Genomic DNA, 12022 nt, shown 5'->3' with positions numbered 1-12022 from the left:
AGAGAGAGAGAGAGAGAGAGAGAGAGAGAGAGAGAGAGAGAGAGAGAACCAAAGCATTACTTTCCCCCCTCCCTTGGACACCCCCACCCCCATTTTTGTGGGGTGCCTGTGGAGCGCGAGGAAAAGGCGGGGGGGGGGGGGGAAAGGAGGAGGGAACCGAGAGCGGGAGGGCCAGAGGTGGGGTAGAGAATAACCCAAGGGGGAGGGATGGAAAGGAGGACGGAAGGTGAATTCTGCTTTGCAACCAACTTGGGGAGTTACAAAGTGGAACCGCGGTCCAATTCGGACGGGGTTCCGGGGTCAGGGGCTGGTCTTTGGGGAGAAGGGAGCTGAGGAGCAGGGAGCGGGGTTTCACCTGAGCCTGCCGGGGCTGCTCCTCCCTCCCGCTGCGGCCTCCCAGCCCCGCGCCTTCCCACTGCCTCCGGACCACATCGGGCTTCGCTGCGCTGAGCCCCAGTCACCACCAAAAGAGTGTGCGAGTCTGGGGATGAACCCTGGGGCTGCACTCTTGGTCTATGTGTCTGTCAGTCTGTCCGCTTCTTCTGCCGCCGTCAGAGGGACACCTCTGCTCCCCGCCCCCTTTCCCCTTACCCGAGAGAGAATCCCAGCGGGCGGAGGGGGAGCTGAGTAGGGAAACGACTGCCTCCGGGAGGCTGTCACCGATCCCCGCGCCCCCCCCCCCCCCCAAGCTCCTGGTTCCCTAGCGGACCAGCCCCCCAGCCCACCCCACCCCACCGCTCCCTTTCTCCACCCCTTTTGCCGGCCCAGGCAAAAACACCGCTGGCCTTCTGAACTAGGAGGATAAGGGTATGGGGATTAATGTGAGAGTCCACCACAGAAGTTGCCCCATCTCGAACAAACCTGGTGCCCCTGACCCTTGCCCATGGCCTGGATACTTCGGCTTCAGAAGCTGGTGCTGTCTTTTCGAGGTCATCCTCAGTCCTAACACCCCAGCTCAGATCCCCGCTGTTTTCCCCTCCGGATGCTTCAGTGAAAGCCTGGACGGGGAGCCGCGTGAGCACCCACAGATCCGTTGCAGAGTGGAACTGAGTCTGAACCCCGGTGGAACTCGTTGTCCGGGAGGAGGCGAATCTCTCGACTCCCGCAACCCAGCGGGCGGGAGGTTGGGCTGAGGCTCGCCTCCTCCCGGAGCTCAGCCATGCAAAAGTGCACTCGCTTCCCCGGGAATAACCAAATATCTTTGTCTAGAGTGGCGGCGTAAATGGCCGGTCGCTTTGTGGCCACGCTGGATATTAGTAGATGAGGATCATTCTCCTTCAATTGGGCGCCTCTCATCCGGCTAGCAAGAAACTGCTTAGGAGGAAGTGGGTTTCCTGTCTGAGCGTTCCCAGGCTTCAAGTGTGAGCCCCGCGCCTTGAGGGTCCTTGGGCGCCTGGCAAGGGGGAGCTGTGGGCTGTGCTCCCTAGCGGGGCCGGGGGCGTCAGCCTCATTGCTGTTACCAGGTCAGGATCAGCAGCTAAGTGGGTTACCCAGCCAAGCCCTGCATGGCACAGATTTGGAGACCACCTCCGTTTTTCTACTTGGAATTTAAGCGTTTTCGTTACTGTTTGTTTTTGTTTTGGCTTTGCTTGTCTGCTGTTTGAGCTTCCTTGGCGCGCTAGAGGCTGGGAGGGCGGAGTGCTTCCTGGCCCGGCAGGTGCCTCCTAGACACTTCGGCGGCCAGTCAAGGAGGCTTCTTGATTTTGGTTTTTGTTTTCACATTTTCTTTCCCCTCCTTGTAGTGAGGGAGCTCCCGATAATGAACGAGCAGTTTTGAACTACTTAATTCAGCAGGGTAGGCTCCTTTCCATTAATAGCAATTACAGTATGGAAAGTTGTTTTATTTGCTTTTTAAGATCTCTCCTTGAAGAGTGCTCTCTACTCCCGCAACACAAAGCCGACGACTATACTAACATTAGCTTTCCTCGCCACCTACCTCCGTCGTGAAGGGAAGGAAGGCTCTGGGCACCCGCCGGCCTCCCATCTGGGCCCACATTTTCGAACCGCCCCCGAGGTGGCTTTGAAGCAGGGAACCCCCGACTTTAAACGGCCAGGTGCGTTGTGTCTTGTGTAGCTAAGGACAAGTGGAAAGCACAGCTCTGCGCTCTCCTTTCTCGGGGACTTCTCTGGGGGGCGCTCTCAAGATGAGCTCAGACCCCATCGACAGCACTTTGGTCTACGGTGTCTAGAGTGCAGGGAGGGGAAGCCAAGCTGGATCAAGTGAACGACAGAAAGGGCAGGCAGAGCGTGATGCTGACCTGGTCTGAAGGCGTGACCCAGCCCTGCTAGCTTTGGGGAAGGGATCTTATTAGGAAGTCCCTGGTCCTCCGTCTGTCTCCCTGTCTCCCTTTAACCCTGTTATTTTATAATTGCTGGTGGTCACAGGAACGCCAAGTGTAGAGTGTGTCATTTGTCTCTCCTCGTTTTAGTGCCAATTACGGAAGGGGGTTCAAAAGATTTTTGTGAGATTTAAGCAAAAATCAGGCACACCAAAACACGCCCAAAGCTTTGAGGGAAGAAAATTAAGCTCACTGCCAAGGTCACTAGTTCTGTTTCTGTGGTTAATATCAAACCCCCTTGCTTCTTCAGGGGCCTGCTAGTCTGGCGTGAAAGGTTTGTTCAATCTTCTACAGTCTCCGAGCCGTGCAGCCCCGGCCTTCAGAAACACCAGCAGGTGACCAGTTTGGGAGAGTGTGAACAGGCATGGTCTCAGGTCTACTGTAACCAGGGCCCCCCCCCCTGTCCCCAGCTATACAGCACTAGGTGGGGTGCTGAGCTCCAGTCAGAGGGGTAGAGAAGCCTGGCAACCCCCAGGCTTTACCCTTGAGGGGAGGGGAACTGGACTGAACTTCAGACTTCTCACACCCACCAAGAGCTGCAACAACAGGGCACCAACACCAACAGCTGCTATCTAGAACTGGGGAGTGGGGTGAGGGGCTATGCTGCACTCTGTGACTTGAACCAAGTGAACGTCTCTCGCCATAAACACCCACCATTCTTCATTATTTTCCGTGAACACTGACACCCATAAGAGTAAGCCTGAATTCTTAAGAGCCTTTGGGGAAAAAAAAAAGACACCTATTTATCTCTGAACTCATCCATGCAAAGATCTTGAGAGTTCTCCCCAGGTTCAACATCTCTTTCTGACTAAAGAGCATGCTGCCTCTCTGACTCATCTCGCACAGGGCCCACTCCGGTTAAACCAGAGACATTTTTCCTCGCTTGTAGCTGCGGATTAATACTTGAAAACCTAGTCTACCTCTCATGGCTGGTGCCTCCTGCACTGTCAGTGGACAGGCCCTGTGGCCTGTAGGACAGAACCCAGCCCCCATAAGGCCATTTCCTGGTTCAGCCCCAGTGTCTCTTTGAAAGCTCACTGGTAGACCACTAGAGAGAGGATGCCCAAACCAGATCCGCCACCTTCTGCCAACCCCTCAGCTTGCTTACTTCTGACTCCCATGAGACTCTAGGGCACTAAGTCTGTTCCTTCTACTGCTTCAGAGTTCAAAATGGTATGTCACAATTCATGATTCACTTAGCAACCACTCTTTGAACCCATGCTGTATCAGATATTAGGTGGGCTAGATCACAATATCTAGCTATTAACAATCTTTATATGGCCCTTCCCCACCTATTAGCACTAAATCACTCCAGTGATGTATAAGTACTTTGTAACAAGCATTGAGAAAGGGGGGAGGGGTCCCAGTGAAGTTTTGTGTTCCAGTTTAGCTACCATTTCCCTCACTGCTGTGTGGGGCAGAAGTAGCCTTGAGTGGAGCTTGGAAATCTTGGTGTCTGAAACCTGGCTTTACCACCTTCTGATTGTGTCAGCTCCCACCATCCCTTCACACACACACACACGCTCACTTGCACACACAAGTGCATGCACATACACACTCACGCGCATGGGCACACACACACACGTACATGCACACACACATGCACACGTGCATGCACACACGCACACACACACACGGAGGGATGTGGCAGAAGCCTGCCTCATATAACTTTCTACTCTGCTGTACCAGTTACTTAGATAATTGGTGATAAGACACTGTGCAGGAGTTTGATTGTCTTTAAACCCACACAGGAATTCTTGTAATTCAGTATTTCAGACTTAAACTTGGGGATCAAGCCTCTGACGCTCTGTGAAAGGCAACACCCAACACGCTGATAGCCACTGCGGGTATGGCATCTTTGCTGTGCTGTGCTCAGGAGGACTTGAAGGGGCTGGGGAGATGTCTCAGTGGTTAAGAACACTTGCAGAGAACCTGGATTCTGTTTCCATCACAGGATTTATGTCTCACAGCCTTCTGTAATTCCAGTTCCAAGCAATCTAATGTCTTTTTCCAGTCTCTGCAGGAACCAGGCATGTACCTTGTGCTTATATACATGCAAGCAGCACACACCCACGCACACATGCACTCACACAAGTGCTCTCTCTCTCTCTCTCTCTCTCACACACACACACACACACACACACACAATTTTTTAAAGAGTGGCGTGGAGGTAACCTGGCCAGAAATCCCAAGGAATGCCTTCCAAACATGGCATCTGGCATCTAGTCTCTGAAAAGTTTTCCAAGTCCCCTCCTATGCATTCCCAAGCAAGCTTTGAAAGCTTCTTTGGGGTCTTCAGTAGGCAGGCTGAGAATCAGGACAGCTTTGGAGTATTGCAAGGAAGAGATCCCACTGCCAGTTCTCTTCTTAGCTTAAAACCTTTGAGATATTTCCTTAAGTCATGGTCTGTGGAGACAGAGGGTAAGGCTCTCACAGAGGCTACAGCATCTCCTTCTCTGACTTGAGGAGGATGCTCTTGTGACAATGAGATTTTGCCAGAGTCCTGCCCTCAAGCCTTGGATGGTGGAGGATTCCGCTCTTCCCTTGCTTTTCCTTCAGGTGGAGCCCTCTTAGGAGTTTTGATCTTGAAACCTCAGTTCCAAGTTGTAACCAAACCCCTTACGGCTCTAAGATTCCGAGGACGCCCCCTGGCGGACGAGGTTTGAGGCAGGAGTGAATCTGAAGAGTAGATGACAAAAGAAAGTACTAAATCATACTTTGAAATTAGGGGACAGGAGATGTGACAGACAGGGATGAGAACTTGAAGCAGGGTACAGACAGCGCTGGACACACTCGGAGTTTGCTGAGAGTTGGCCAGGTCGCATTATTCCTCTGAAGGAGTGGCAGGTGGGGACTGGGAACATCAGCCAGTCAGCATTGCTCTAAAGAGTGTTTTAGAGGCGCTGAATGCTAACAAAGGCCCCCAGGAAGGCGCAGTTGCTTTGTCCCAGGACCTGGACACCTTCATTTAGCTTTTTATATTATAAATTACTTGCTATTATTATTGGGTGCTGCGGTTGGAACTTGGACTTCGCGAGTGCCAGGCAAGCTCTTTGCAAATGAACTACATTTCCAGTACCTGGCATTCAGTTTTAAGTGACTGACCCTCCTTCAGCCTTCTACCACTTTTCAAATTTTGTTGCCTATAGTATGCTTGCTTTATTTCCTGTGAGGTCGCTAATGCGCGGTTTCCTTCTCCAGTTTTTCTCCTCCACGACCTTTCCCTCTTCCTTAAGTCGAGGTCTCTCCCCTCCTATCCGGCACTTGCCCTCAGGAAAAGTTTCTGACAGCCATTGCTCTGTCCCAAGCCCGCTTTGACATCTCCGCCTGACAGTCTGGATTCCTCTCCGCTGTCTGCTGTCTCGGTGTGGTGTTGAAGCCTGACAGATGCAGACCGAGGCGATCCGCGGCGCTCTCTACTGGTCACCAATAGAAATGTATCTCTGCAGCCTCTTGGAGAAGCTTTGCAAGTAATTGGGTCATGGAAAGGAAGACTGGTAAGTTGAAAGAGACTGGTAATGGTTAACTTTCCACCTATTCTCTCAACTATTTATCATATTGCACACTAGTTTAACGTGTCAGGCTTTTCATAGGTGTACTCAAAGCTTTTGCAATATAGTTTGTGATTACTTAGAATTAACAAGGCACTTTCTTGAAAGATTCCTTCTGTAAATCAGGACTGGAGAAGTCACAGCAATACGTAAATTCTTCATCTAATTAGACTTTAACGTGTAATTGTGTTACAGGAACTTTCTCTTCAAGTCTAAGGGCAAGTGGACATGTGTTTGGTGGTGTAGTGGCTTTTACGTTCTGCACTTCCAAAGCCTGAAGAAGTGAGAGATACTTGCTGGGTGGCCTGACACTGGGGGCTCTGCTTTGAGTCCAAGCAGTAATAGAACAGCTGCCAAAACTCTTGGAGCTAGAAGCTTTCTAGAATTATCATTACCTAAGTAAGAACCAAGAGCTCCTGCCCAGGGATAGTACCACCTACAGACACACCCATAGGCTAATCCTATGGGTTGATTCAGCTAAGACAGTATATCATTCAGGCCGGAGCACAGTTATTTCTGTTTGCTTTTAGTCAGGCTAACATTGAGAATCAGGGATAAGAAATAACTTAGAAATATATTAAAATGAGCAGGCTTAAGGAAAGAGCACATTTTATGTGGATAGAGTAGAGAACATGGCAGGAGTGGCCACAGAATTAAAAAGAAGGGGCATATTTTATACTGGGACAATAGGAAAGGTCTTTTGGGGTCCAGATCTATCAACTGAAATCTCCGGGGTATAAAAATATGAAGTCATCAAGGGCTTTTATTTCAAAAGAGAGTTCTGGGATGCTGTGCTGGAAAAGGGCTCTCCAGGAAAGGGTTTCCCTAGACTGAGCCACTGTGAAAGTACTGAGAGGCTGTTGCAGCCATGGTAAAGGGGGCTTGTTTAATTCGCGACCTGGTAGCAGAATGTAACACCATCCATATAGTGCTGTGTTTGCAAGTATAATGAATGAAAGAGGTCAGGTCTACAGAGGCTGGCCAGGCTCAGGAAAAAATAAAGCTAGATAGTGGGTAGCATGCAAAGAGAGAACTGCCTGGAGCTCAGGTGTGGAGATGAGGATGGCGTCTAAGTTGCAATGGAGACTATGTTGCAGAGGCTAGAGACTATGTTGCAGAGGCTAGGGCTGTGGACATCTATCAAGGAAACTAGAGGCAATGAGTAGAGCTGCTCTCAGAGAAGCCTGTACAGGATCTGTGCTGTAGACTGCAGCACATGTGGGTGGGGCGCTGAACCCTATTCAAATGTACACAATGCTACTAGCACATACCCTAAATGTTGGACATCAAGCCATGGGGCTCGCTTTGCTGGTCTTTAGCCTTGCTTTGCTTTGGTCTTTCCTTCTTATGCCTGCGATTTTCCCTTCTGTAAGGGAATGTTTACTTTGTGCCATTGTATATTGAGAGTATGCAACTTAATACAATGTTTTCAAGGCTTACCTTGAAACTCAGTAGAGACTTTGGCCTTTGAAAGTCACCACTCTGCCATAATTCTTTTCTTCTGTCTCCTGATATTTCTTCTCGGAATCCGTTGTTGGACTTCTGCCCTGAATATTTATCCCCAGAGTCCATTAATCATCACCTATTTCTGAAAGTTTTTAAATTCAAATTTCCAATCTCTCTCTCTCTCTCTCTCTCTCTCTCTCTTTCTCTCATGGTTCTGAATTACCTTCCAGGCTGTTTCTTCTTGTGCATGTCTATTATGTTTGACTCATTTCAATCTGAACTTATGAAGGCTATCTTGCTGATTGATGCTTGCTTGTGCTCATAATTTAGTGACACTATTAGTATATTCAAATGGTCTTTGCTCCCACCATCCCACTCCTCCAGTAAGTTCTCCTAACAATCAGCTTGGGCTCCTGTAACAAAAGGTCAGACTGGGTGTCTTACGCAACAGATTTTTTTTTAATTTATTGATTTGTATAGTTTTGGGTATGTATGTGCACCACATACGTGCAGTTGGCCAAGGAAGAAGATGTATGGAACTGGAGTTACATATAATTAGTTGACACTTGTCATATGGGTGCTGGGAACCTAATTTGGGTCCTCAGTAACAGCAGCAAGTGCTCTTACCTGTTAGTCCGCCTTTCTCACTCTCAAGATGAAGGTCCAGCAGGACTCCTTTTCTGTTGAGGATTCTCTCTGGTTTGTAGATGACCACCTACTGCACAGTAAAGAAAGATACATAATTATATTTTTTGAGTCTGTATGACAGTCTGTCTCTGTACCAAATGCCTGCACTGCCTGTGGAGGACAGAAGAGGGCGTCAGATCCCCTGGAACTGGAGTTACAGAAGGTTGTTGGCCACGATTGTGAGTGCTGGAAACTGAATCAGGTTGTATAGTAGAGCAGCTCTTAGTGGGTGAGCCATTGCTACAGCTCTGAGAGGCATACATTTGTATAAGGCCATAGCTTTATTCTGCTAGGGCTCCACACTCATGATTTGATCTCATCTTGCTGCTCTTTGAAGGTATCCCTTCTAAAATCCAGATATCATCAATATGATAGGATTGAAAGATGATGATGCCTTTAAGAGTGCCTAGAATGGCTTCTTCCTGCTTCATGAGAGTTAGCCCCTTCTAACACAGATGCTATGAGTCGTCTGACAGCTTGCCCTATGTTCCTGTGTGGTGTTGGCACAAAGCATTCCTATGCTCCAGAGGGTGCAACGGGAAGGTCTCCATCACATTCGATCAGCTTGATCATAGCTGACCTTGAATTTTGAAGAATATATTTCTGTTGTTTTTAAAGTAGCTATCATCATGTACTCAGTCATGGATTAATGCTCACCCTAAAGACCTTATTTCTAAATGCAAGAGCGGTTACTTAGGACTTCAACAGACATGCATTAATAGTACAGAACTCAGCTCACAGCAGCTCCAGAGCCAGACAGCTTTCTTCCCCCTCCTGCTTCATCTTGGATGTCTCTTAAGTCCAGCCCCAGGTCTTCATAAGTGCTTCTCTTCTTTCACAGTTGCTATCCATCGCTAGTTGCCACATCTTTGGCTCTCGTTTTAACCACAAGGCTTACTCCAGCTTAGTGCACAATCCTTTCCACAGTTTACAGTGCAATCTGTGCCCACAAACAAATCCCCCATCTCCATCTTACCTATTCTTAGCCTATTCCGGAGATAACCTAAACTGCCCACCTTTGTTCAGCTTTATCATACTATAGTGGATGTATATTAAGCCGCCTGCGTTTTTAGGTATGAAATTTAGTAAGTTTTGACCATTGGGTACGTCTATGAAAATGTGTACATAAGTAAGAAAATAAACATAGTAACTGATGCCCAGGGGTTTTTATGTCCCTTTATAATATTTATCCCCTATTCGTCTATATTCCGTCTCTGTCACTGGGTGACTACCACGGTGTAATCTACGCACACTATATCACTTTTTAGGATTTTCCATAAATGAAATAAAACTATTTTGTCTTTTATTCACTTATTATAATTATCACCAACATTTTTGCACATCCATTTTGAGGCTTAGAGAAGCTTTTCTTCTGATTCTTGAATACTATTCCATTTTTAATTTTATTTCATGTATATGGGTGTTTTGCCTATGCTTGTCTAGGTACCTCATCTGTGTCTATTGCTCACAGAGAGCAGAAGAGGGTGTCGGAAGCCTTGGAACTGGTGTTAGAAGCAGGAGTGAGCTGCCATGTGCTTGCTGGGAATTGAACCTGGGTCCCTTGGAAGAGTAGCCAGTGCTCTTCACTGTTGCGCCATCTCTTTGGCGCCAGCATTTCACTTTTATAGTTATACCAAAATGTGCTTGTTTCTGAGTGGAAGGTAAGACAATTCACTTGAAGGGATATTAGTTTTCTGAGGCTGCTGTAACAAGTTAGAACGGTCTTGAAGTGTTAAAAGAGCACAGTTCATCTTCTCGCAGGTCTGTGAGCCAGAGTCTGAAATGTACATGTTAGCAGGATTCATGGACACTCTTCACAGGCCTGGGATGTTTCCTTTGCGGTCCCATCTTGCTTTTGACATTCATTGACTTGTGACTTCATTTTTCCAATCTGTCTCCAGTTTTACATAACCTTGCCCATGTCTTTCTGTATTTCTCTCTTGAAAGATGATTTTGATGGTATTGAGGACCCACTGGAAAATGTAGGAAGATAGCCTCAACGAAATATGCTTTCTTTTACCTGCAAAATTCCCTTTTCATAAGATAACATCCATAGGTTCTGCTGATTGGTTAGAATCTTTCCTGAGGTCACAAGTGAGTTCACTAAAAGATCTCCCCCGCCCCCAGCCTTCTTCCTTGTCCTTCTTCAAGACAGAATCTCACTAAGTAGCTCCCTTGCCTTTCCTCCAAAGTGCTGGGTTGCAGGCTCCCATCAGCTGGTGAAGGTTTCCTCTCTTCTGTACATCAGTGAGTGGTACAGCTTTTCACCTGAGCACAGCGTTAGCCGCATCCCATACATTTTTATATGTGCGTTTTACATTTCTACATATAACTGCTCTATCACTTTTAATAAATAAATTAAGAAGAACTTCTAATCTTGAGAAATGTATTTTAAGAGGCTATGTTCTATTCTGTAATTCCACACTAAAGTTGATGCTCAGAACTTGGAGTGTTGCTCAAGAAGTGATTAAACAAGTAAATGAATACATGAATGAATGAATGAATGAATGAATGAATGAATGAATGAGTACATGAATGGATGGATGAATACATGAATGAATGAATGAATGAATACATGAATGGATAAATACATGAATGAATGAATGAATACATGAATGGATGAATACATAATGAATGAATGAATGAATACATGAATGGATGGATGAATACATGAATGAATGAATGAATACATGAATGGATAAATACATGAATGAATGAATGAATACATGAATGGATGAATACATAATGAATGAATGAATGAATGAATACATGAATGGATGGATGAATACATGAATGAATGAATGAATACATGAATGGATTAATCTGCTATCATTGAGTATAGGATGAGTTGGAGGGGAAGGTGTTGGGGTAATTGATCAAAACATATTGCATACATGTATCTCTCAAACAATAAATAAAAATATACATTTATATCTTAGACTTCTAATCTTCCTGTTGCTACAAAACTAAAAATCCCTGGGATTCATCTTGAATATTTCTTTAACCAGATCTAGCTGTAGAGTGCATACCGGCCTTAAACTTATGCTCTCACTTTCTTAGCCTCCCGAGTGCTGGGATCTACTTTCTCTGAAGTCCTTTGACGTAAGTTATGTAATTTAGCCTTTTTAACTTTTAAACATCTGTGGACTTTCCAGAGATGCTGTGGTTATTAATCATTAGTTTGATTTTATTGTGATCAGAGCGCTTATATTTTTTTTTGTCTGACCAGAGTCTTTTCAAAGTTGCAGGGAATGTATTCAATGTCCCAGAATATGGCCTATCTTGGTAGACGTGTCCATACATTTGTATAGCACGTTCACACTGCTGTTGTGGAACGCAGTGTTCTATAACTGTCATTTGGGTCAACTTGCTTCTTAACGTTTATTCAAGACTTTCAGACACTTGCTGTAATTCTGCCCACTTGTTTCATGAGTTATTGAGAGAGACGCAGAAATCCTCAGCTGTAATTGTGAGTTTCTCTGTTCTTGTAGTTCTTACAGCGTTTGTTCTGTCTATTTAGTAGCTCTTTCATGGGTCTTGCAAACATTTAGTATTGCCAGGGCCTCTTTGAATTAAGGGTTTTATTGCTGTGGGATGATCCTGCTTTTCTCTCTTTCGGCTCACCACTTTCAGAAGTCTTTTTCTTTGTAAATATGGATATAGATTTCTTTTTACTATTAGGCTGGAACATCTACCTTCCTTCTTTTATTTTTAGACCATCCGCATCTGTATAATTAGCGTGGGTTCATGCGAGTAGCATATAGCTGAATTTTGCTTTTACTTATTTATTTTGTCTCCTTGGCGGACTTCACCTGTACACCTGTAATTGGAATGCTTAGAGTAGTTTCATTTATGTGATTAGGAGTATTGTTTTGCATGTGTAGAGGGGGAGGTGCTGGATACTTAACCTAGGGCCTTGAATGTGCTAAGCAAGGACTCTACTGCTGAGCTGTATCCTCGGCACTGGTACTGCTGGGTTGAAATCTACCATCTTGCTGT

The 12022-nt window shown here is 46.3% G+C and overlaps 1 protein-coding gene across 1 annotated transcript in view; it reads right to left on the bottom strand.

The window, feature by feature from the left end:
• The window catches only part of Nkx2-1 (NK2 homeobox 1), a 4035-nt gene extending 3603 nt beyond the window's left edge, over positions 1-432 (bottom strand). Inside the window, exon 1 of the mRNA XM_028782758.1 lies at positions 356-432. Within this exon, the coding sequence (XP_028638591.1) occupies positions 356-432 (77 nt within the window). The remainder of the gene's footprint in view (positions 1-355) is intronic.
• Between the last annotated feature and the right edge of the window lie 11590 nt (positions 433-12022).

The sequence above is a fragment of the Grammomys surdaster genome, unplaced genomic scaffold (genome assembly GCF_004785775.1).
Source record: "Grammomys surdaster isolate TR1022 unplaced genomic scaffold, NIH_TR_1.0 98, whole genome shotgun sequence".
Lineage (NCBI taxonomy): Eukaryota > Metazoa > Chordata > Mammalia > Rodentia > Muridae > Grammomys > Grammomys surdaster.
This window is presented reverse-complemented; position numbering and strand designations above follow the sequence as displayed.